This window comes from Pelophylax lessonae (assembly GCF_965119305.1).
Source record: "Pelophylax lessonae genome assembly, chromosome: 12".
Taxonomy (NCBI): domain Eukaryota; kingdom Metazoa; phylum Chordata; class Amphibia; order Anura; family Ranidae; genus Pelophylax; species Pelophylax lessonae.
The window spans coordinates 195,080,989-195,107,571 of NC_138779.1; the positions used below are offsets into that span (position 1 = coordinate 195,080,989).

General features: G+C 48.9%; 1 protein-coding gene across 1 annotated transcript in view; it reads right to left on the minus strand.

Moving 5' to 3' along the window:
- Nucleotides 1-26,583, minus strand: part of ARHGEF1 (Rho guanine nucleotide exchange factor 1) — a 127,971-nt gene that overhangs the window by 75,947 nt on the left and 25,441 nt on the right. Inside the window, exons 6-7 of the mRNA XM_082273127.1 lie at nt 26,294-26,399; nt 23,131-23,271 (exon numbers count right to left, since the gene is read on the minus strand). Of these exons, the coding sequence (XP_082129253.1) occupies nt 23,131-23,271; nt 26,294-26,399 (247 nt within the window). The remainder of the gene's footprint in view (nt 1-23,130; nt 23,272-26,293; nt 26,400-26,583) is intronic.

Below are 26,583 nucleotides of genomic sequence, written 5' to 3' on the forward strand. Positions count from 1 at the left end.
TTCCTTCTCCCATCCCCATATCAAATAAAACAAAAAAACAACCACCCCTAGACTGTTTATTGACTGAGCCGAAAAGTAAAGTGTTAAGATTCTGCATGTAGCTGCTACCGGTAACCTAGAGGGACCCAAAAAGGTGAGAAATCCAGCAGCCCTCAAGGGGGCAGTGCTACACCTGCAACATAGCTAGACAGTACAGGGAGAGACATACTAACTCTGAAGCATGAGGATAAATCAAGCTGTGCACTGCAGATCATAAAGGGGCTCAGGGGCCAGTTTACTAAGGGCTCTTTCACACGGTCCGCCTCCGTAGGCGGATCCATGCTGCTCAGCGGGGGATCGATACACAGATCCCCACTGAGCAGAAGGTGACAGCTCCCTCTCCACTCTGTGTACAGAGAGGGAGGTGTCAGAGCCCCATGCATCTCTATGGGGGAATCAGGCGGTCCGATCCCATCCAATCCGATCCCCTGGACAAGTGGAAAATAGGGTTTCCATCCGTCCGGATTTCAGGATCGGATGCGGATGGCAGCGGGTGTCAGCGGACATGTCTCCGCTGAGATCTGCTGCCCCTTAGGGATGCATGGAGGATCCGATCAGATCCGCCTAAAAAACTGACAGGCGGATCTGATCGGATCGCTTGTGTGAAAGGGGCCATCAGTTCAGTCACGTCAAAATGTTTCATTTTTCATCCGTTTTTCATCAGTTTTTTTACCAGTTTTTCCATCCGTTTTTGTTTACATCCACTACCAATGCAATCTGATCGGATCGCTCATGTGAAAGGGGCCATCAGTTCAGTCACATCAAAATGTTTCAGTTTTTCATCCATTTTTCCTTCGTTTTTCCTTACATCCACTACCAATGCAAAAACGGATGAAAAATTGACCATTTGTCCGCTTACATCCGTTTTTCGTCCGATCCGTTTTTTTTGACGGATGAAAAATAGGGCATTCATCCTTTCAAAAAAACGGACATTGACGGAAGCGGATGAAAACGGATGTTAACGGATGATCATTCGTTGTCATCCATTTTTACATAGAGATGCATTGATGTCCGTTTTTCATCCGTCAACGGATGGATGTAAAACAGACAAACAGACCTATGTGTGAAAGGGGCCTAAAGGAGTGGAGCGTGTTTACTTTGCAAAGTAAGTTTGCACTTAGCTTAGTGAAAATGCAAAAAAAAAAAATGTTGTCCTGCCCCGTAGTACGGCATTTTGAGAAAAAACTATGTTCTAGGTGTAGTAAAGCACAAAAATCCGCAATACAAGCTCTGTACAGCAGAAGAGGCACACAAACGCACTGTAGATCTTAACCACTTAAGCCCCGGAAGATTTTACCCCCATTCCGACCAGGGGGTATTTTGCGATTCGGCACTGCGTGACTTTAACGGACAATTGCGCGGTCGTGCGACGCTCTACCTAAACGAATTTGGCGTCCTTTTTTTCCCACAAACAGAGCTTTCTTTTGGTGGTATTTGATCACCTGTGCAATTTTTTGATCACGCGCTATAAACAAAAAAAGAGCGTCAATTTTGCAAAAATAACAATATTTTTCACATTTTTTTATATGAAATTCCCCCAAAAAAAATGTAAAAATCAAAATTTTTTAACATTTTCGGCCAATTTGTTTTATGCTACCTATGTTTGGTAAAAAAAAATCGCAAAAAGCGTATTTTGATTGGTTTGCGCAAAAGTTATCGCGTTTACTAACAAAGGGAAAGATTTTTGTCATTTTTGTTGGTTTTTTTTTTAACGCGTAATGGCGGCGATCTGCGATTTTTTTTGCGGTACTGCGACATTGCGGCGGACAGATCGGACCCTTGACTGACATTTTTGACACTTTTGGGGTTACCAGTGACATTTCTACAGTAATCAGTGCTATATATATGCACTGTTACTGTAAAAATACATTGGTAGTGAAGGGGTTAACTTTATTTGGGAGGGAGGGGCTGTGTGTGTCCCTAGGGGCGTGCTTTCTACTGTGATTGGCTGTGGCTTCAGCTGTAAGGACACTGATCAACGGATCTACATAGTAGATCCATGTGATCAGTGTCTTTGCAGCGAGGAGAATGACAGGCAGCTTGTTTACACAAGCTGCCTGACATTCTCCTTCTCCCCCGCCGATCGCCGAGTGGCCGGCGGACATCGGGTCCGCTGGTCACACGCGCGGGGGGGTCCGTGACCACGCGGGAGCGCACCTCCGGGGGCGCGCGCTCGCTCCCTAGACCCTCACAAGCAAGCAACGTAGCCCTACGTTAGTTTGCCTGTGAGGGGCTGACCGCCGACGTAGATAGTCGTGCGGCGGTCGGCAAGTGGTTAAAAGGACCAAGAAAACCTTGCACAGCATAAAGCCTAGTACACACGCAACGAATTTCTGCCGACCGGTCGCCCGTCTTTTGTCCAGAGTGGTGTCTGTTGGTGGGAATGTGCCTAGACTGCACACGAATTTTCCCGCACGACAGAATTCTACTTCAGAAGTGATGTCATGTGTTGTATTGCTTTCTATGTGTTCTTTCATCTCTTAACATGCCTAGTCTTTCTCATAAGATTTTTCCCCATCGAAATCTGTATTAATGAGACGAAAATCGGGCGTGTTTTGACGGAGGACAAAAAATATATAGCCTGCACACCAGGATTTTTTCGGCCGAAAAGTCGGAGTGGGTTGTCGGAAGCACCATACTAAACAAGCCGAAAATCGGCAGATCGGCAGATCGGTCGTCGGACGAAAATTCCCGGCCGAATTTCTTCTCGTGTGTACGAGGCTTAAGAGAAATATGAGGAGGAAAGCACAGCAATTCCAAGCACAAGAGGTAACCAACTGTGTACTGGAGAACTAGACATGTCAAAAGTCAGGATACTGGATGTGGCAGAGGGCCCAACAATGCCTGACACTGATTGGTTGCTGATCAGGTGATCACTACAACAGCCAATTAAAAGTGATCACAACGATTTGTAGACAAAACAAACCTGCTGACTCCAGTATCATAATGCTTTGCACAGAAAGATACATTTTGACAAAACTTTGTACAAATCAGTAAAAATGAATTAAATATTTTAGAGTATAAAAGTTATTATAAGTTATTTGCAAATGGCATTTTTAGACTTTTTTACATTTAAAAGAGACGTATAGATTCACAAAAAAACAAACCTACATAATCCCTTAGATGGTTGCAGAATCGATCCGAAACTGCAGCTGTCCCTCATCCAGCTCTACACTAAGAACTGAGTGATCAAGGACCACTGATCGCTCAGTTCTCAGTCTTCAGTGAGTAGAGAGCCGGTGACTGTCAGTCACTGCTCTGTGCTTTGCCCCTCCAGTGCTCACTGGAACGACGAACCGCAGAGGAGGGTGGGAGCAGCTGACTCAGGCTCTCAGTGGTGCACTAAGCGGCTGAGCCAGCTGCCAGTCGGACATCTGGGCATATCCGGACATTATTGTCGGGATCCCTGCAGAGCCTGGAACAGCTCTGTGATGTCATCTGACAGTAGACGTTAGCTTGCTGTCGGCTGAATCTGGGACACAGGAGTGTGAATCCCCAGGAGAAGTATGGCTACAAAAAAAAAAGATGGCAATACTTTTTCTTTAAAGCTTATAATATAATATTAACAGCTTATAATAAACCTAAGATTTTTTTTTTTTTTTTTAAATTGTACCAAATAAATGTTTTTTTTTTAAAAAAAAAAGAAACAAATTATAGGTATGCATATTCATTATGGTCAAGTAAGGCCCCTTTCACACTTGTGCGACTTGTCCTGCAATTTGGGACTGCAAAATCGCATGACAACTCGTTCTCCATTATTTCCAATGAGTACCAACTTCAAAGAAGTTCCTGCACTACTTTGGCCCGATTTTAATGCGTTTTGAGGTCCAAAGACATAGGCATTGCTTCAAGCCCAGTCAAAATTGTGCAACTTAAGTCGCAGAAGTGTGAAAGGGGCCTTAAAGTGTACTATAACTAAAGGCAAAAAACATTTTTTTTTTTGATACAGTAAGGGAGGATCATAACCCCCATCAGATTTCTTTGCCACCTGTGTCCCATTGGGGAGGTTTCCCTTCACTAGTCAAAACAGAAGAAATCCCTCCAAAGTTAGGGAATCCCAGGATCCCAAGGTGTCACGAGAACCCCCATCAGGTTTTTTCCTACCATCTGTGTCCCCATTGGAAGATTTACCCTCTAGTGTTCTGATGTCAACCCAAAGATTTTCTTTTACTTTCACGTTCGATGATAATGGCAAACAGGACAAATAGAAAGGGGGAATCTTCCTAACGGGGGTACAGACAGCAATAAAAACCCGACAGGTGTTCTAATTCCTCTCTACTCTATCCAAAATGAAGGCCTCATGCACACTTAGGCCTCATGCACACAGGGCGTCAGAAAAAATGAGCTGCAAAGCTATTTCTTACACCAGGAAAAAGCGGCGTCAAAAACGCGACTTTAGCAGCATTTCGCATTGGCGTCAACGCGTGTTTAGGCAGCATTTTTAAATAAACAAAACACTCTTCTATTTGTGACCAATCACATTTTTCACATTTTAAAAAAACGCCTGACGCTGCTAAAAGCTCATATATAGCGTTAAGCCGCGTTTAGCAGCGTCAAACGTTTTTACAGATCAACGCTACTGCTCCTGAACGCACTGGCCCTGGGTTTTTTTGGCAGCTTAAAAACTACTATGCCACTTGGAGCTCCTAAAAGCCTGTGTGTGCATGAGGCCATAGAACAGGCATGTCCAACCTGCGGCCCGGGGGCCGCATGCGGCCCAGAGCCCCAGGCAATGCGGCCCACTGCCCCCTGACAATTTTATTTTTTTTTTGATGGGGAAGAAGGAAGTTGGGTCGGGGGCACGGCCACAGTGGCGTCTAACTAACTGTAGGCAGAGGCTGCCTCGGAAGGGATCATCCTCTAGTTGTGTTAAATTAGTGCTGGGGGGGGCGACAGCGTGGGAAGGGCGCGGCGGCGTTTTATTACTTATATACCTTAACTACAGCATATATTTTATATGCAGCCCGAGAAAATTTCTCTACACTCAATGTGGCCCAGAGAAGCCAAAAGGTTGGACACCCATGCCATAGAATAACATGGAGGGGCGTTTTTAAGCTCCAAAAAAAACGTCTGACGCTCCTAACAGCAGCTGCAAAAACGCCCTGTGTGCATGGGGCATTAAGCTCAAAAACGCCTGTTTTAGAAGCATTTGACTTTTTTCCTGCCTCTAAACGTCCCCCCCCCCCCCCCCCCACATGCTAACCTATGAGTCCATGCACGTCGGCCGGGCCGTTTAGAGGCAGGACAAAAAAAACCATCACTACTTGTGTGTTCAAGACAAGGGCATTTTGGAAGAAAGAACGCCAAAATGCGTGTAAACGCGCCTAAGTGCTAAGCGTGTTTAGCACTTCAGCACTGTATTAGGGGCGTTTAGCACTTGAGCAATGTATTTCAATGGCCAGAATAAATTATTATTCTGGCCAATAAACATCCAAGCGCTTGACGCACCTAAACATATTTGCAAAAATTAGGTTAGGCGTGTTTTGAAGATGCTTTTTTCTTGCTATAAGAAAAGGGTTTAAAAAAGCCTCAGTGTGCATGAAGCCTAAGGTCTCATGCACACTTGACGTTATAAAAACGCCAGTAGCTTTGTGGTGAGTTTTTCAGCATTTTTTAGCTTTTTGCATTGGCGTTGTTGAGCGTTTTTCAGCCTTTTTTTGGCGTTAGCGTTTCTAGCTAAAAATCACCTCTCTGCTATTTTAGTAACTCCGACTTTCCCACAATGCAATGCTTTCCAGAATTGGTTTAGGTGCAGGAAAAAGGGTCCTACAACATTTTGGTGAAAATGTGGACCCTTTTTTCCCCGCATCAAAATAGCATCACACGGGTGTGAACACCCATGCAATGCGATTCTGTCAAGCTCACTGCATTTTGCAATCTTTTTTTTCAGGGTGTCGTTCATGGAACATTAAGCCACCGTTCACATCGGGGCAGATTTGACATGCGATTTGACATGTCAAATCAAAGTCTATTGCCGGCAACGTCACTGTCCGAATTGGTGCAACCCTGACTTTGTGGCGCCGCAATGATTCCCAAAAGTAGTTTCTGCACTACTTTTAGCGACTTCAGGGTGATTTCAGTAGACATCTCTGCATGAACCCGAAGAGATATCTGTCAAATCGCCCCCTAAGTCGCACTGACATGCGAGTTTGAAATCGTGCGCATTCAGCTGAAAAATTTCAAACCCACCCCAAAAGTCGTTTCTGCGCTACTTTTGGCGACTTCAGGGTGATTTCAATAGACATCTGTGCATGAACCCATACAGATGGGTGTCAAATCGCCCCCGAAGTTACACTGACATGCGAGTTTGAAATCGTGCGCGTTCAGCTGAATAATTTCAAACCCGCCCTCAATGTGAACTGGTGCCGTTGCCGGCAACAGGCTCCAATATGACATGACAAATCGCATGCCAAATAGGGAAAATGTCAACAGGGCTTTATGTTCCATGAACGATACCCCAAAACAGATTGCACAATGCAGTGCGCTTGCCAGAATCGCATGGGTGCTCACACCAATGCAATGTGATTATGTGTGAAGAAAAAAAAAAAGGTACTACAACATTTTTGTGCAAATGAGATGCACTTTGAGCCATACAAAATACATGGCTCAAATCGCATCGCACAGACCTCACATGTGATGTGCACAGGAATGCGGTGCGTTTTTGGTGCAAATCACATGCGGCGTTCAGCATGCACCAGTGTGAACCCAGGCTATGTTCCATCAACGACACCTCTAAACAGAACCCAGGCTTAAAAAAAGCAATGTAATAAAAAACGTTAAAAAAACGCCATTTTTTGGCGTTTACTGACGCTGAAAAACACCACTCAAAACCCACTCGTTTTCAAGGTTTTTTTCTTTTACAGCCAGAAAATGCCAAAAACAGCTGATAACAGCCTTTGTGTGCATGGACACATAGGGATAACATGCTGGGGAGTTCACTGGCTGCAGAAAAAAAACGTCTGATGCCAAAAACAGCAGCTGTAAAAACGTCCCGTGTGCATGAGAACTAAAAGAAAAAGTTTTGCCTTTAGTTACACTTTAACGCAGGGGTGTCAAATTCAATTTAATCGCGGGCCGCATCAGCATTATGGTCGCCCTCAGAGAGCCGGTTCTATCTGTAGCCCACCACTATCAGAAGTCAAGAGCCCCCACCCTCCCTTACATCACAGTGCATCCCCTTTACCATGTGCTGCTGCTGGGAAGAAGCTGGATGCAGAGCTGGGAAGCAGCAACTGCCGGGTCTGGAGGAGGGCTGGAGTCAGCTGAATGCGGAGACCAGTGGAGGTGGAGAGGAGGGGGTGCTGCGGCTGCACAGAGAGATGCAGGATCTGTAGGAGGAGTTACGTCGTCCTCTCTGCTGCCAACTGCTAAATTGGGGGGGGGGGGGGGTCCTCTCTGCAGCTGCAGGGGGGAAGCACAGGATCTGACAAAGGAGTTCTGTCCGTCTGCTGAGACAAGGTGGGTGCAGAAATAAGGGAGCTGCAGCAACTGCAGGAGAGGTGCAAGGGCCACATGAAATGACCTGGAGGGCTGGATTTGGCCCCCGGGCCTTGTGTTTGACACCTGTGCTTTAATGCTTACTGAGACTTTTAAACTTAGCATCAAAGATCTCTGGTCGGAAAAGAGGTAAGTAAAATTAAAGGGAGCTACTGGCCTTCTTTTATTTATTTATTTGCCATTGGAAAGGTTTTTTTTTTTTTTATGCCCCTATTTATCCAAAGACACCAATGGGGACGGTCTAACCCAGTGGTCCTCAACTCCGGTCCTCGGGGCCCACTAACAGGCCAGGTTTGCAAGATAACTAAATTACATCACAGGTGATCTCATTTGCTGCTCAGTGATTGCAGTATTCTAGTCTGCATCTCCCAAAGGGAATACTTAAAATCTGGCCTGTTAGTGGGCCCCGAGGACCGGAGTTGGGGACCACTGGTCTAACCAACAAATACTTTTTTTTTCAGTAGAGAGGGGAAAGCCTAGAACCTCTATGAAGGGTAATCAAAGCCTAAACAGATTTTCTAATCCTTCCCAACTTCTAAAGAAAAAAATGGATTTTTGTAAAATCTTACCGTAAAATCCTTTTCTCTTAGCTCATCGACAGACGTAGTCCTCGGTGATACACCACCTTCGGGTTATGTTACCTCCGCAGGAGCAGGACTAGACAGGAAATTAAAAAGCTCTGGCCACACCCTAGGGGCAGTCCCAGAGGGTATATCCTCTCTCTCTCTGCCTCAGCAAATCAGTTATGTGAAAAAGCAGTGCTTAGAGAATTTAACCCAACCCAACTCCAAAACAGAGGGGCGGGGACTACGTCTGTCGATGAGCTAAGAGAAAAGGATTTTACGGTAAGATTTTACAAAAATCCATTTTTCTCTAGCGCTCATCGACAGACGTAGTCCTCGGTGATACACCACCTTCGGGACGTCCCAGAGCAGTATCACAACTGAGGGGTGGGAAAATGGAAATCAAATCCCAATCTAGAAGGCCCAACCGGTGCCAACTAGAAGTTTACAATGCTCATCCTTAATGATGAGACTCAACCAAAAAAAGAGAAAACAATTTTTTTTTTTTTTTTTTTCAAACAGAAAAAAACCCTCGAGGTAGACCACCGGTCTCCTCAAATTGCGGCCTGCAAAACCTTGCGGCCAAATGAGGCATCCGCCGATGCCGTCACATCAATTTTATAGAATTTTGTAAAGGTATGTACCGACGACCAGGTGGCCGCCTTACATACCTGGACCACTGACGCCTGATGGCGAAAGGCCCAGGAAGTACTGAGCGCTCGAGTGGAGTGCGCCCTAACAGGGAACGGAGGACTCTGACCCTTAATAGAATAAGCCTGTACCACCGTTTGTCTAATCCATTTGGCAATGGTCGCGGCAGATGCGTGATCACAAAAAGTGAATCCGCCTTACGGAATGATTCCGTAGCTTTCAGGTATACCCTGATTGCCCGAACCACATCTAAGGAATGCAACGCATGTTCCCGATGATGCTTGGGCTGAGGACACAAGGAAGGTAGTACAATATCTTCATTCAGATGAAAATCTGAAACCACCTTGGGAAGAAAAGATGGCTTAGGATGAAGTACTACCTTATCCCTATGAATCACTAAGTATGGGGACTGGCATGATAATGCAGCCAGTTCTGACACCCTGCGAGCAGAAGTAATAGCCACCAAGAAGGCCACCTTCTGGGATAGAGTAAGCAAGGGAATCTCCCTGATGTTTTCAAAGGGAGGTTTCTGTAGAACCGACAAAACCAAATTAAGATCCCAGGGCGGTAAGGGCGCGCGGACTGGAGGAGCCAGGTGCCGCACCCCCTGAATGAAATTCCGCACCAAGGATTTGGTAGCTAAAGGCTTCTGAAAGAAGATTGCTAATGCTGAAACTTGACCCTTGATGGTGCTCAAGGCTAGCTTCTGCTCAACCCCTTGTTGCAAAAAGGCCAATATTCGAGTCACCGAATAGGTACGTGGAGGAAATCCTAAAGATTCGCACCACGCAATATAAGACTTCCATGTGTGATAATAGACTTTGCTGGAAGTCGCTTTCCTTGCTTTAATAAGGGTAGGAATGACTGAGGTAGACAAACCTCTGTCCTTCAGTACTTGGGTCTCAATGGCCAGGCCATTAAAACCAGCGACTGTAAAGCACGAAGGTAAATTGGTCCTTGAGACCACAGACACTCCCTGAGACGAAGTTCCCACGGAACGTCTGCGACTAACATGTCCAAGTCGGCCAGGCCGGCTTGAGGAGGCCAGCCTAGAATTTCTAGGACCACTGGCGCTGATTGGATCTGAACCAGGCGTCCCTAGAGCTATCTGGCCCCGACCATCCGAGAAAGTCTGGTCGTTTTCTGTTCCCACACATTTATCAGATACCTGATAGTTATCAGGAAAGGTGATCTTTTCTGGTTGAACCTCAGGGACCGAAGTGACCCGACTAGAGGCTACTTGGCCTATCTGGTCAACCAGATCCGATTCCTGTGAGGTATCGGGACTAATCTTAGGAAAAGGTAAAGGAAAAGATCTATTCAGGGAACGATAACTACCGCTTCCTGTGGCACTTAAATGTTGGAAGGGAAGAATCGCACCGGTAGTAGTGGTTGATGCTCGATCTAATGTCCTGAATACCGGTGAAAACGTCCCCCCACCCTGAAACCGGGTGGGGGCGCACCTTCAGGCTGTGTACTCCTTTGCTTCGGGTTTGGCTGGGTTGGTCCCCTTCTTGAACCCTCCTGGAGGAGTCTTGCCTTTCCCGCTAGTACCAGCCGGGCGCCCTTTATGGGCGGTAAAGAAAGGTCCTCGCTTGTAGCGAGGTCCCTTAGCTTTTGCAGCCTGTGGCAAAAAAAGTGCTCTTGCCCCCAGTGGCATCCTTAATGATTTCATCTAGGTTGGCTCCAAATAGACGATTCCCCTGAAAGGGGAGATTGGTCAAGGTCTTTTTGGAACCTAGGTCAGCTGACCAGCATTTTAACCACAGCACACGTCTGAGGATCACCGCTGACATAGATGCATGCCCTAATAGGGGAGTAGTGTCCAAGGCTGCGTCACAGATAAACCGTAGCCCTTGTATGATCTGTTCCATCAAATCAGATGTCTCCTGGGGAATATCTTTTCCCCTAAGATCTTGGCGTACCATTTTCGCCCATTCCGTAAGTGTCTGGGAAACTAGACCAATAACGATTACTGGTCTAAATGCTGACCCTATCAGAGAAAAGATAGTGCGGGACTCTGCTTCTATCTTTCGATCCACCGGATCCTTAAAGGACGAAGTGTCCTCCACTGGAATAACCGTGGCTTTATTCAGCCTGGAAATAGGCGGATCCACGACTGGTGGTACCGTCCATTTCTTAATGATGGATTCCTCAAACGGATAGCGTCTAGCAATACGCTTGGAAATAGTAAAGGTACGTTTAGAATGCTCCCATTCTCCTTTAATCTGATTACCAAAACATTTAGGTACAGGAAAGCAAGGCCCGATGCGAAAAAAAAAAAAAAAAAAAAAATAGCGCAGGGCAGACATGACCATGTGAAGAGGGGAGACAGGGCAGGTGTGAGTTAAATTAAATTGTTTTGAGTTGGGGGGTATTCAGGGATTGGTGTATCAGGTTTGGGAGGGGTTGAGGTACAGTTAGGAGGGGTGGCCCCTCAGATTGGAGGTCAGTGGAAGTTCAACGGACGAAGGAAGAAGAAGCTTGGTCACCCACCTTTTTCACTGCAGAGCATCTCACCTCAGCTTCCCTGGTCTGTGATGGCGGATTTGGACGTTTTGCTGGAGCAAATTAAGGCCGCTGCCGCGGTGAAGGGGACTGAGTGGCTCCGGTCCCAGGTCTCCACGTTGATGGGGGTTCAGGACTCTGCACAGGATTTGGAGGGGCTTGCGGTCCCGCGGGCTCGGCGGTCACGGCCGCCGGAGCGTTTTTCACCGGACCCTTCCCCTCGAGCTCAGCGTCATCCTAGGAGCCCCGACAGGGACCCTTCAGGGCCGCCGGCTAAGCGTACTCCTGCTGCGGCCGTGCGCGCCTCTGGGAGGAATCCTCTGCATGGACGGAGCTCTGGGGGTAGTGGGGGGAGGCGGCCTTCGGTCTCTCCCCGTCCCTCTCGCCGGGGTGCTACTGGACTGGCGGGCTCCCCTACTGGCGATGCTCCGGTCGGAGGGGTGCCTCGGCGTGGGAGCGGCTTCATGGCGGCCGGTGGCAGCAGTGATCGGCGGGACTCGGAGTCGGCCTCGGCTGGGCGCAGAGAGATGACGCGGCGGGGCAAGTCACGTGGCCGGGTCATCGGAAGTTCGGCTGGTTCACAGAGGTCTCCGTCGGGCGGAGCTGGAGTACGGGGGCGTGGACGCCTGTCGCTCGGCTCTGCAGATGGCGGGAGTGCGACACCTGGTGGACGGATGTCGGCGGTGCCCGGGGACGATCGTTCGGAAGGCGAAGTGTCCGGATCGGATGTGGAAGAGGATGTCGGTGGTCGGTCGGCGACGAGGGAGGCTGGATCGGCGGCTGGGGGCGCCCCCCCTGGGCAGACAGGTGAGGTCACAATTCCTTCTCTGGCTTTGTCTGATTTGCGGGGCTTGTTTGATGTGGGGGGTGGGAGTGCTGGAGGGGCTCGGGGGGTGGGGGTGTCCCGGCCAGTGGGGGCGGGGACCCCGGAAGGGGGTGATAATGGGGGTTTGAGGGGCTTCCTCCTGGGTCTACGGGACCTCTTGGGGCGTTTGCCCCCGGGGGACGGGGGCCGCTTGTCTCCAGCGGCGGCTTGGGTGCCTCCGGCGGGGGGCTCGGGCACGGAGCCGGGGGGGGCCCCGGGGCTGGCGGGGCCGTCTTCCACGGGGCTAGTTGCGGGGGGGGCTGGGGCCCCTCCCCAGGTTGTTGGTGCTCCGGCAGTGGTGGCGGTGACGGCCGGGGCGACGGGGGACAAGACCGGGACGGCGAAGGAGGGGAAGGCGGACGCTGTTCGCCTGGACGATTCAGCGAAAGGTGAGGTATATGTTTGTTTTGAGGGCCCGTTGGGGGCACATTTGAAGCAGGAAGTCCGGGAGAAGATCTGGAAGGGTGAGTACGTGGAAATCTTCACGCTGTTGCCCCTCGAGAAGTTTCACCTGGACAGGGTTAAACCGGAGGAGCGCAAGAAGGAGGACGAGGAGGCGCGACGCTATCGGCTTATCCCTCGGACCTTCGCCAATTGGCTGCAGGCCTTTGCCATTCTGGCGGGCGTCATAGGGGAAAAGGCGCCGGAAAACTGCTCGGCCCTGTTCTGCTACATGGACGCTGTAGGGGAAGCCTATCGGGTTTACGGGGGGTCGGCCTGGCTGCGGTACGACGAACAGTTCCGGCAGCGGAAGGCGGTTAGGCCGTCCTTGCGGTGGGACCACAAGGACATCAGCCTGTGGATGCGGCTCATGTCGTCTGCGAAGGCTCCGAATCAGTTTTTTCCAGGGGGGGCCGGTGGTTCTGCGACCCCGGGACAGCCGGCCGCAAAGAGGAGGGGTTTCTGCTGGCAATTTAATGAGGGTTCCTGTAAGTTCGGTGGCACATGTCGCTTCAAACATGAATGCTCCGGTTGCGGAGGTTCCCATTCCTTGGCTCGGTGTTTTAAGTCCGGAAAAGGGCGGTCCGGAGAGCCTTCGCACAAAGGGGACGACGCCGGTGAGGGTGGAAAGGCTGCGGCCTTTTCTAGATAGGTACCCCGATAGGGCGGCTGCTCGACTTCTGTGGGAGGGTTTTGCGGTGGGTTTTCGTATCCCTTGCTCTTTGGCCTCGGTGCCGCCGGTGGCGAGGAATTTGCGTTCGGCATTGCGCCACCCTTTGGTGGTGTCGGATAAGTTGCACAAGGAAGTGGCTCTCGGTCGCATGGCGGGCCCGTTCTCGGAGGTGCCGGTGCGTGACTTGGTGGTTTCGCCGTTGGGGGTGGTTCCCAAGAAGGAACCCAACAAGTTTCGCCTCATTCACCACCTCTCCTTCCCGAAGGGTGGGTCTGTGAATGACGCCATCGACCCGGAGGCCTGTACGGTGTCTTACATTTCCTTTGACGCCGCGGTGGCCTGGGTGCGACATTATGGGCGGGGGGCCTTGATGGCCAAATCGGACATTGAGGCGGCGTTCAGGTTGCTCCCGGTTCACCCGGACAGTTTTCGATTGCTGGGCTGCCGGTGGCAAGGGGCGTATTATGTGGATCGCTGCCTTCCTATGGGCTGCTCCATATCGTGCGCGCTGTTTGAGACCTTCAGTTCCTTTGTGGAGTGGGTGGTTCGGGAGGTTTCCGGTGTGAATTCGGTGATCCACTATTTGGACGACTTTCTGTGTGTGGGCCCGCCCGCTTCCAACGGGTGCGCGATCCTGCTTGCCACGTTGCAGCATGTGGCCGGGAGCTTCGGCATTCCGTTGGCCCCCGACAAGACGGAAGGCCCGACCACGGTGCTCAGCTTCCTGGGCATTGTCGTGGATTCGGAGGCCATGGAGTGTCGCCTACCGGAGGATAAATTGGGGGCTTTGAGAGCTGAAATTGAAGGGGTGCTGGGTTTGCGCAAGATTCAGTTGCGCAGCTTGCAGTCGTTGCTGGGTAAATTGAATTTTGCCTGCCGCATTATGCCCATGGGCCGGGTTTTCTGCCGACGGCTGTCGGCGGCGACTTCGGGGGTGAAGTTGCCCACTCACTTCGTCAGGCTCAACAGGGAACACAGGGATGACTTGCGTCTGTGGCACGGTTTTTTGGCCACATACAATGGTAGATCCTTGTGGATGGCCGGGCCGATCAGCAACTTTGATTTGGAACTGTTTACCGATGCTGCTGGTTCGGCGGGGTACGGGGCTTTTCACCGGGGGGCGTGGAGCGCCGCCCCTTGGCCGGGGGCATGGCAGGTAGCGGGGCTGGTCAGCAACTTGGTGTTGCTGGAACTGTTCCCGGTGGTGGTGGCCCTGGAGATTTGGGGGGCGGAGTTCAGGAACCTGAAGGTTCGCCTCCATTGCGACAATCTCGGGGTGGTTCAGGTGATCAACCGCGCGTCGGCTTCATCTCAGCCGGTGGTGCGCCTCCTCAGGTATTTGGTTTTGCGGTGTCTACGGTTGAATGTTTTCCTGTACGCTGTGCACATTCCGGGGGTTAAGAATGATATTGCTGACGCGCTGTCTCGTTTTCAGTGGGACAGGTTCCGGGAGTTGGCACCGGCAGCGGAGCAACGCGGAGTCACGTGTCCGGAGTGGCTATGGGGGATTGCCTTGGGGTCCTCGCTGGATGGATCAGGAAGTCGGTGAGCGAGTCCACGTGGTCGGCTTATTGCAAGGTATGGTTGGAGTGGCTCGAGGTGTTGCGGGTGGCATCGGTGGATCCTCTGGGTCCGGAGGTCAGGTGGGTGTTACTTTCTTTTGTCTCTGATCATTTTGAGAGGGGCGCGTCGGCTTCCGCTGTGGCTCGCAAGTTGTCCGGCTTGGCCTTTCTGTTTAAATTTCTGGGTTGTCAGGATTACACGAAGGACTTCGTGGTGAGACAAGCGTTACGGGGCTATTCCAGGGCTTATCAGAGGAGGGACACTAGGCGCCCGGTGTCCTTCGCTCTTTTGCAGGACGTCTGCCGGCAATTGGGGGAGCACTGCGCCTCGAGTTACGAGGTGGTGTTGTTTAAGGCGGCCTTTTCTCTCGCTTTTTTCGGGGCTTTCCGGATTGGGGAATTGGTCAGTTCCTCCCGGACGGTGCCGGGGGGCCTATTGGGTCAGGATGTCTCTGTCGGTCGGGAGGGGGTTACTATCCTCCTTCGACGGTCCAAAACGGACCAGAGTGGCAAGGGGGTCCGTGTCCGGTTGTTCGCGGTGCCGTCTTCACCGCTGTGCCCGGTAGGGGCGGTTCGGGATTACTGGGCAATCCGCCCTTCGCGGCCCGGTTCATTTTTAATGCATGCGGACGGGTCGTCGTTATCTCGTTTTCAATTTGTATCGGTGTTCAGAAGGTGTGTGGGCTCTTTGGGTTTGGATGCCAGTAGGTTTGCATCTCATTCCTTTCGGATCGGGGCGGCCACTGAGGCTGCACGCTGGGGATTGAATGACGATGCGGTCAAACGCATTGGGCGCTGGGAGTCTAGGAGGTTCTTGTTGTACGTTCGTCCACAGCTGTTGGTGTAGGGTATGTACGGGGGGTGGTTTTGTCGCTGGGGGGGTGTGGGCCCGGCTGGTTATCTGATTATTGGTTGGTTTTCTTTTCCTTTTGTCCCCTTTTCTTGTAGGTTTGGAACCCTGCCTTGTTTGGATCGTGGGACACTCGTATGTTTTCTGGGGGGCCCGGAGAGCTGATGTGCGTCCTAATGGTAGACAACTTGGTTTTTCTCGGCACGAGGCTTGTGTCAGGTGGCTGGGGGTGCCGGGGCTTACTTGGGGCAGGGTCCTTCCCGAAGTGCATCGTTTCGCCCGGTTGGACAGGCAGCCAGATGTTTTGGTGCTGCATGCCGGGGGCAACGATTTGGGGGCCAGGTCCGCGCGGGCCTTGATCAGGGACATAAAGTTGGATTTCCTTCGGCTGCGCACGGCTTTTCCGGCGCTGCTTGTAGTTTGGTCGGATATGGTGGCCCGCATGGCCAGGTCGGTCGCGCGCCTTAATAAGGCTCGGATTAAGTTGAACAAGGAAGTGGGGCGCTTTGTGTGTCGGAATGGGGGGTTGGTGGTTCGCCACCTGGAGTTGGAAGTGGACACATGGCGGTATCTGCGGGATGATGGAGTCCACCTCAATGCGGTGGGTATAGATTTATGGGCCCTGGGATTACAGGATGGGATCCAGCGAGCCTTGAGGGTTTGGAGGGGCACGCAAGGGTAAGGTGTCACCCTTGGGTGCTGGTGGCGTTTTGTTGGTCTTTGCTGGCGGGGGAGGTGAACAGTTTAGGATAAGGGTATGGTTGGGACTCATCGTTGGTATGGGTCCCTATGGTGCATTCCATTTAATGTCAGTTTAAATGGAATTCAAAATGGTGGCACTGCGGGGAGTGGTTTGTCTCCGAGCCGGTGACGCGGCTGGAGGCCTATCAGGGCACAGGTCCCGCAGTGCAGGATTTGGAATTATTTGGAGGAGCCTCAAAGACCAACAGGCCTAATGACTGATTGTTTTATGTTTGTAAGGAATGTTTTTTCTCCTTATGTTAATTTTAAGGTAAAAGGGTTAATAAAATGGCTGCTGTGGCCAATTAACTCCAAGCACGGTGTGGTCTCAATTATTTAGGTAAAGGGAAAGGTTTATGGCATGGGGGTGGAGCCTTTGGCTTTAAGCAGCCTAAGAGTTTGGGGGTGACATCTATTCTACATTGGTCAAGCAAGGCCCGAAGCGAAAAAAAAAAAAAAAAAAAAAATAGCGCAGGGCAGACATGACCATGTGAAGAGGGGAGACAGGGCAGGTGTGAGTTAAATTAAATTGTTTTGAGTTGGGGGGTATTCAGGGATTGGTGTATCAGGTTTGGGAGGGGTTGAGGTACAGTTAGGAGGGGTGGCCCCTCAGATTGGAGGTCAGTGGAAGTTCAACGGACGAAGGAAGAAGAAGCTTCCCACCCGCCCTCCCTAATTTCTGGGACTGTTATGGTTGATTTTGATTCATGTCTTTTGTGCTTTCTGTCCTTTCTGGGGGAATTTTATATTGTCATGGCAGCTGGGCGTTTTGTTGGTCTTTGCTGGCGGGGGAGGTGAACAGTTTAGGATAAGGGTATGGTTGGGACTCATCGTTGGTATGGGTCCCTATGGTGCATTCCATTTAATGTCAGTTTAAATGGAATTCAAAATGGTGGCACTGCGGGGAGTGGTTTGTCTCCGAGCCGGTGACGCGGCTGGAGGCCTATCAGGGCACAGGTCCCGCAGTGCAGGATTTGGAATTATTTGGAGGAGCCTCAAAGACCAACAGGCCTAATGACTGATTGTTTTATGTTTGTAAGGAATGTTTTTTCTCCTTATGTTAATTTTAAGGTAAAAGGGTTAATAAAATGGCTGCTGTGGCCAATTAACTCCAAGCACGGTGTGGTCTCAATTATTTAGGTAAAGGGAAAGGTTTATGGCATGGGGGTGGAGCCTTTGGCTTTAAGCAGCCTAAGAGTTTGGGGGTGACATCTATTCTACATTGGTCAAAGCCTTCGCCGTCTTGATGGGCTTATTAGTCCCAAAAGGCCTCTCTGTTTCAGTTGCCTCTGCCGGTAAAGCCTCAAGTTTTAAGGTTTCTTGCACTGCCACAACTAGTGCGTCCACCAATGCTTCTTCCTGAATTATAGCAAGAGAAGAAGCGTCCTCCTCACTGTCTGAGGGGGCTTTACCTGGGATAACAGCCCTTGCAGAGGAACCTGCAACTGCCGTGACCATCTCTGAATCTGAGTCAGAGGTGTCAGATGGTATAGGGGTAGGCGGGGGTCGCTTCCTTGACCCCCGTCCCTGACAGGCCGCCTCCACCCGAGCCACCATAGACTCCAAAATTGCTGTAAATGACTCTATACTCTGTGCACCGGCGGGTCCCGAGGCCCCCTCGAGGGAAACAGGTGGGGGAATATGTGTGACAGGGTCCATAATAACTCCAGTTACTTCCTGGATAATATAATTCAAAAGTAAAGAAAAAACTTTTTTTTTTTTTTTTTTCTGACCCCCAGCGCCACAAAAAAGCCCCTTAGTGTTACCTGCTTAGGGATCCCTATCGATCGAGAGAGAGAGAGAGAGATAGACCCCCAGGCTCACCACTTGATGCTCAGAGTTAAACTGCAACAGCTTACAGCGCTGTCTTGACAAACAGGAAGTCTTTTGGCTGGCTGCCCAGGAAGAAAGGAGGCGGCTCCGCCCCTCTGCACGCCTTCCGGCGCCTCCCCCAAGCTCCACGAGGTGTAGGATCACCTCAAACATGGCCGCCCCCATGCTGGAGACACGAGGCTACGCCAAAATGGCGGCTCGTGCGATCCAGCAAAAAAAATGGCGGCGGCCTAAACTGAATAGCGGTGTGCTGCAGGGCACACAACACTCTCTCTGCATGGGGATATGGCGTGGTTGGCGGTACCGGCCCTGGCGGACCGCGTGGCCGTTCGGGAGGCCTGCTAATAGCTGGAGATCTGATTTGGAAGGCAGTCTACATGTCCGTGGCTTCTGACTGGTAGGTAGCTTATACTTAACCCATAAGATTCCCAGAATGCCACAGATTACATCTTTAAAACATGTATACAATAGATTGTTAGCTCCCAAGCCAAGCCTCCTGGCTTTTGCACACATAAATCACACTCAAAGTAGGAGGATTTGTGACATGTTATAGGATAGAAAGGACTCTTTCTTACCATACAGAGAGGGGCCCGCGTTCACCACAAAACCCGTCAGGGAAAAAGGGGGAACATACTACTCACCATACCGGAACCAGGCGGGCACCAACTCCTGACAGTACCCCTCTCCACCGGGGCGGGAGGGCTGTCGACCGATACGGACGCCGTGACTCATGGTCTTTGGCGTTTCGGCGAGACGTTTAACTCGCGTGGACAGTCCTTTAATGGGACTTTGTCGCGGCTGACCCAGCGCGGAGCTATGGCCTGCACGCGCTCGTAGGCTGAACTGGGGTGACCACCGGATCTCAACATCCAGCCCGTCGCCCAGTTCAGCTTTCTTGCTTGAAGATCTCACAGGAACACTGGAGAAAAAAAGCTGTCTAAAAAAATCCTTTAAGAAAAAATTCTTGCCAGGACCTAAGATCCCAGCAAGGTATCTAGGTCCTTACTCCTAACTAGACAGAAAATAACTGATTTGCTGAGGCAGAGAGAGAGAGGATATACCCTCTGGGAATGCCCCTAGGGTGTGGCCAGAGCTTTTTAATTTCCTGTCTAGTCCTGCTCCTGCGGAGGTAACATAACCCGAAGGTGGTGTATCACCGAGGACTACGTCTGTCGATGAGCGCTAGAGAAACTAAAGTTTTGTCTGGCTTGAATTTCTTTTCTCACGTAAGTATCCTCTTTAATCACTGATCCGAGGTATTTAAAGCTCCGAAAGCGTTCATAATTGGCTTCATTGAAGTGAGTAGTTCTGTCTTTCCCGTCATTTCACTTTCCAGATGAAAAGTTCTATTTGGTTTTTGGCACCGTTCACCTTCCAGTTCATTTCTCCCTCGATCTAGTCTTATATGGCTTTCCTCGAACGCAGGCAACATATCAGCGCTATCGGCATATGGAATGTCCTTTGTTGTCTGAATAGTTTATTGTGAACACTTCGAGGTGTGTGTATAAGAAGACATGCATAGTTGTTCTTCCATTGCAATTGCATGTAGACTCCATTTCAGTCCTTGCAGATGACACCAAGCTTTGCAGTGGAATAACTCTTTACAGCAGGCATGTCCAACCTGCGGCCCCAGGGCCGCATGCGGCCCAGGACCGCAGGCAATGCGGCCCACTGCCCCCTGACAATTTTTTTTTTGCTGGGGAGGAAGGAAAATCGGGTCGGGGGCACGGCCACAGCAGCTTCCAACTAACGGTAGGCAGAGGCTGAGGGGAGGTGGAGGGGGGGGGGGGACGAGCATGTGCAGTGATTCCGAATCCTACCACCATGACCACTTCAAATCACTGAAGTGGTCTTGGTGGTTAGAGTGTTCCTTTATTGTCTCTCAAGTAAATCTCTGTATACTGATTCCATTTAATTTGATCATCCTCTAGTGGTGTTAAATTAGTGCGGGGGGCGCAGCGGCATTTTATTACATGCCTTAACTATAGTATATATTTTAAATGCGGCCCGAGAAAATTTCTCTTTACTCAATATGGCCCAGAGAGGCCAAAAGGTTGGATACCCATGGGTTACAGGCAGGGCCGTCTAACACAGGGCAAAAGGGACAGCTGCCCTGGGCCCAGTCATTGTTGTGGGGCCCAAAGCAGCTGCCCCTTGAGCCCGCACTGCTGGCCAATAGTCGATAAGTGGATTTGGGAGGGCCAAAGAAAATATTTGCCCAGGGTCTAATCAACATTATAGATGGCCCTGGTTACAGGATGTCTCCAACTTACAAGCTGACCTCAATGCACTGTTTCATTGGGCAGCTATGTGGCAAATGAGGTTTATTGTTGATAAATGTAAAGTTATGCACTTAGGGGCTAAGAATATGCATGCATCATACATACTAGGGCAGTGATGGCAAACCTTGGCACCCCAGATGTTTTGGAACTACATTTCCCATGATGCTCAACTACACTGCAGAGTGCATGAGCATCATGGGAAATGTAATTCCAAAACATCTGGGGTGCCAAGGTTTGCCATTACTGTACTAGGGGGATTACAACTGGGAGAATCAATGGGGGAGAAGGATCTGGGTGTTCTGGTAGATCCTAAGCTTAATAATAGTATGCAATGTCAAGCTGCGGTTTCCGAAGCAAGCAAAGTCCTTTTTTGTATTAACAGAGGCATGGACTGCAGAGAGAGAGATATAATTTTGCCCCTGTACAAATGATTAGTAAGACCTCATCTGGAATATGCAGTTCAGTTTTGGGCACCAGTTCTCAAAAAGGATATTAGGGAACTGGAGAAAGTGCAGAGAAGAGCAACCAAACTGATAAGAGGCTCGGAGGAGCTCAGCTATGAGAAAAGATTAGAGGAACTGAATTTATTCTCTCTTGAAAAGAGGCGATTAAGGGGGGATATAATCACCATGTATAAATACATAAGGGGTTCATATAAACTTGGTGTCGAGTTGTTCACTTTAAGGTCATCACAGAGGACAAGGGGGCACTCTTTACGTCTAGAGGAAAACTGATTTCGTCTACAAATACGGAAAGGTTTCTTCACTGTAGAGCTGTGAAAATGTGGAATAGACTCCCTCCAGGATGCTTCTGGCCAGCTCACTAGATTGCTCTAAAAAAGGCCTGGATTCTTTCCTATGTGTACCTAATATAAGTGGGTACTAATATTTTTAGGTACAGTTGATTCAGGGAATATCCGATTGCCTCTCGGGGGATAAGGAAGGAATTTTTTTCCCCTGCTGTAGCAAATTGGATCATGCTTTGCTGGGGTTTTTTCGCCTTCCTCTGGATCAACTGCGGGTATAGGATTGTGTATATGGGATTGTATGGCTGAGTTTTCATTACTGTTTTTTTGTTTTTTCATTGGTTGCGCCAGATGGACTTGTGTCTTTTTTCAACCTGACTAACTATGTAACTAATTTTCTGCAAATGGGGCTTTATTCCCTGTAATTCAAACATGTAAATGGTGCTGCGGAGCATATTTAGTCCCTAGGGATGGGCTGAACTCCCGAACAGGGGTAATGTTCTAACCAGAACGCTGAACCCCATTGAAGACTATAGGAACCGAAACAGGAAAAATCAAAAAAGTGTCCATTTTCAAGGCTTATGTGCAAGTAATTGGCCATGAAAGGGGTATGGGGGCCCGGGTACTGCCCTGGGGAAATGTATCAATAAAAAAAAAAAAAAAAAAAAAAAAAAGGAGCAGTGATTTTAATTAGGTTTAAAGTGCAACAATAAAAAAAATATAGTGCCTGGGGGGTCCTCTTAATGTGCCTGTAAAGTGGCACACCTGTAGCATGCATAAAACACGCTACAGCAAAAAATTACATTTCTAAAGAAAAGAAAAAAACCTGTGAAATCCCATTTAAAATGACTCCAGATTACAATTGCCGACACCCGGCTATCAAAAAAAGAAAAAAATGGCGTGGTATGGTATGGTTCAGGGGGGTGAGTGTGGGCACTCACTCGCCCCCCCTCTCCCCCCTGTCTGAACTTCCAGTCTGCATGCCTGGATAAGGGTCTGGTATGGATTTTAGGGGGGGACCCCCCCAAACAGTTTTTGTTTTTAAATTTTGGTGTGGGGTTCCCCTCCAAATCATACCAGACCAGAAGGGCTGATGACTTACCAGTAGTTAAGGACGCCGCGGCCAGCTTCCTAGCTACACTCTTTAACAAGCGGCTTACACTGTGCCCAGATTGGGCAAAGCTTTGTCCAATCGGGGCGCAGAATGCACTGTGCCGCGCTCAGCGTATTGCAGAGTGTTCCTCGGTGTGAACACCTGGAGAACACCCTACAAATTCAGGTGCTCGGCCCAAACTCATGCTCGGGCAAAAACATTCGCCTTCCCTTTTATTTAGTCCCATATGTCCTACAGTAGTCAGTGCCATCTAGTGACCATATCACAATATTATTATTATTATATAGTATTTATACAGCGCCGACAGTTTACGCAGCTCTTTACAACTTATGGCCACTAGATGGCGCTGACTACTGTAGGAAATAAGTATGCTCCTTAGCAACATCTAGTGGTTATAATGCAGTATTTTACACATTCAAACATTTGAATTGTAGAGTATATAGCCTGGAAACATTACATTTTGCCCCAACTGTGCATAATAAATGTTCACGTAGTTAAGCAGGATGGACAGCTATGGGAATTTATTAGGGTTGCACCAATACCGATACCTTGATCGGTGTGCTCATTCCTCCTGAGTTGTGTCCCACTAATACAGGAGGTGTTTTACTGGCCAAATCGCCAAGTGAAAACAGGGAAATTAATGCATCCACCACATCTAATGATTGGAAAGCTGCAATATATTACATTTTTGGTTTTGAGTTTATCACCGCTTCTAACCCTCCAAAATTGAACATCACCGCAGCACTCCAGCTTTAGGTATACTCACTGCATATCATCCAGTTTGCCCAGGAGGCGCTCTGCCAGCTGTTTCTCTTTGGATTGTAGGATATATTTATCATTGGTCCGATAAGACTCCAGTTCTTTAAGTTCAGTCTCCCCAGGAGTCATACCCAATACCCGCTTAGCCCTATGGAAGACAGACAAGGAGAGGGGGATTCAATAAATTCCAATATATCACAGTAAATAATGCTGCAAGACAAAAGACCATCCAATATTGAATATCTACATGACCCTATGTATTAAATGCCAGCAGTGCTTTAAGTGGCCCAAAAGAGGTGCCGGTACTCTATTATAGCCTATAAATTTTGTCGTCCCCCCCCACCCCACATCAGGGTCCCCACAGAGCACCCCCCCTCTGGCCTGGGCTGGGACTCAGGAGCAGGGGGACTCACTGGTGGTGACTGGTCTGGCTCTGGAGTGGGAAATATTCTTGGGGGGGGGGGGGCAATTGAGGGCGCAGATGTCAAAAATGAGCGTACTGGTACGCTAAGGCACACAGAGAGGTGGCGATATGCTCAAGAGCCCTATTTGGAAGTGGCGGTACTGAGTACCAGTGCATACCGGCCCACTTAAAGCACGGAATGCCAGTATTATATCTATCTCCACAGTCACCAGATTTCTTTTTGCTTGGAAAAGAACAGGCGAAATTCTAAAATATGAATATAGTTGGCATTTGGAGAGAAAAACAAAAAGCTAAATCTTAACGGATGACAGACAGAGGGAGAGAGAAAGAAAGATGGAAAGGGATACCTATCAAAATAGTTGGAAACCTTTCTAATGAGGATGTGACCATGCTCACCTTACGTTTTTTTGGGCTATCTGTACACCGAAGGCAAAAGTGTTCTCTATGTCCACACTAGTGAAACCAAACGAAGGGTTGACTCATGGATGAATGTCCAACTGGCATGCTATGAAAGACATGGAAAGCATGACCCAGCCAAGGGCGGTGCAGCAATGTGGAGCTGCTATGCTATACTCCGGGCTTGGAGGAGATAGTGACAGGATGCCCAATGGCAGGACAAAAGGAGGTGGAAAAGACGTCCGATGTCAATGGCAGGGAGGCTAGACGGGTCGCCGTGTGTGGCTGCTCTGGTCTAACAGCACCGGGTACCGACCAGATGAAACTTTGCCTTAGGTGTACTGCTATTGCACTAATGATCCATATTTATGGAACTATATTTTATAATTAAACTCTTGATGTTTTATTTCTTACATATTGCTTGACATTATTCTTGCCCATTATTGCGATTTTTATCAATATCAACCATTACCTGGTGGGCTCAGTTAGCGCTTATATGTGGTCGATTTCTGTGTTACTGTGATTTCGAGTATCCATTTGGTGCTCTTTTTCCCCACAGCTGCTCTTTGACCCCCCAAGTGGGTTTTGCCATACCATGGAGCTGGATAGCTGGATCCTTTTTATTAGCGCCGCATCAATTTGTGTTACATAGTTACATAGTAGGTGAGGTTGAATAAAGACAATAGTCCATCCAGTTCAACCTGGTGTGTGTGGCCGTAATCATCTCGCATACCCCGGAATGTTCTGATCCTTGAGATGTACGTCTAATAGTCTTTTGAAAGCCACCATACATCCCGCAGAATCCACCTCTTTTGGTAGAGAATTCCACAATCTTGTAGCTCTAACAGTAAAGAACACCCCCCCCCCCCCGTCCCTGTCCCTGTTGCCTGAGGTTAAAACGCTTCTCCTCTAATCGCAATGTATGCCCTCGAGTCCTCATGCACTCCCTATGACTAAATAGATTTTTTTCTATGCCGAGATCACCATTAAGATATTTATAAATTGCTATCATGTCCCCTCTCAGGCGTCTCTTTTCCAGGGAGAATAAATCAAGCGATTGCAGACGCTCTTCATAATTAAGGTCCTCCAATCACCTAATCAGTTTAGTTGCCCTTCTCTGGATCCTCTCCAGCTCCAACATATCCCTCCTGAGGACCGGCGACCAGAACAGGACAGAATACTCCAGATGCGGTCGGACCAGAGTTTTATAAAGTGGAAGGATTATAAAACTTATCTCTGGAATACATCCCTTTCTTTATGCATGCTAATATTCTGCTGGCTTTGGCAGCTGCCGCTTGACTTTGCATGCTATTACCTAGTCTATCATCTACCAAGACTCCCAGATCTTTCTCCATTTTTGATTCCCCTAAGGGTTCCCCCCCTAACGTGTATTGTGCTTTTATGTTTTTAGTCCCCAAGTGCAAAACCTTACACTTCTCCACATTAAACCTCATTTGCCATGTCGTTGCCCACTCTGTAATTTTGTCCAGGTCATTTTGTAGGATATCTGCTTCATGCTGTGCAGTTATTGCCCTGCTGAATTTTGTGTCATCTGCAAAAACTGATATAGAACTACTGATCCCATCCTCAATGCTGTTTATGAATAAATTGAACAAGGTTGGTCCCAGGACTGAGCCTTGGGGGACCCTTGGGTGTTCTTAATGTCTTATTTGACACTGTCTTTACATTAAAGCAGAGTTTCGGCCTCAAATACCTTTTCTAACTAAAAATACCCCTATAATACTAATCCATCGCCCTTTATAGAACCGCTATTCTCATACTTACAAGGTGTACAGTATTGGATTTTAGTCAAAATCTTACTTTTAAAAACACTGTCTGGGCGCGGCCATCTTGGATGTGGGCATCTGAAGCCGCAGTGTAATCTACTGTGTCCTTCTTCCTGATTCCAGGGAGTGTTCTGGGAGTTCTTCCTGATTCCAGCCTCCTGGGAGTGATGACAAACAGCTCCCAGGATGCAATGCAAAGAGGGAAGTGATGTCAGTGGCCGTGGCCACAGAGGGGGGAGAAGGAGGAAGTACAATCAAAAATGCCCTGAAAATAAGGTAAGGGGCCCCCGAAAAAAATTTAAAATGCCCAATTGTTGATCGGCATAGCGAACACTCCAGGAATCACTAGTTGCAAAAATAGGCCGGAACTCCGCTTTAAAACCCAAGAAACACATTATATGGGAGTGCTGATGACTTTACATCTTTGCATCTGGTATAGGCCTATATAGTATCTAGCTGGATACCCATCATATGGAAGCGTCTATCGAGAATCCCCCATAGGTTCACTTCACAAAAGCTGCACAAGAGATACAATCTCCACATCTACATAATAAAGAGATTACCTGAAATCTTCTAGCTGTCTGCAAATCTCTTGAAACTGGTACGCCTGAATTTCTTGGAGATACTTCTTCAGTGTGTCATCTGGGATGAGGTCTGGCCTTGTCCGATCTGTGACAAGAGAGTAGACATGTTTGTCAAGTCATGTTTCCAGATGTAATCCAAAGCCGATCCTGCCATTACGCTAACAAGGACGTGTTAGGAAACTTGAAGCAACACTGTCTGTGTTGCAACCACATCCAATGTTATTCCAATTCACAATGTTCCTCCCCAGGGTTTGAAATAAACACAAGTG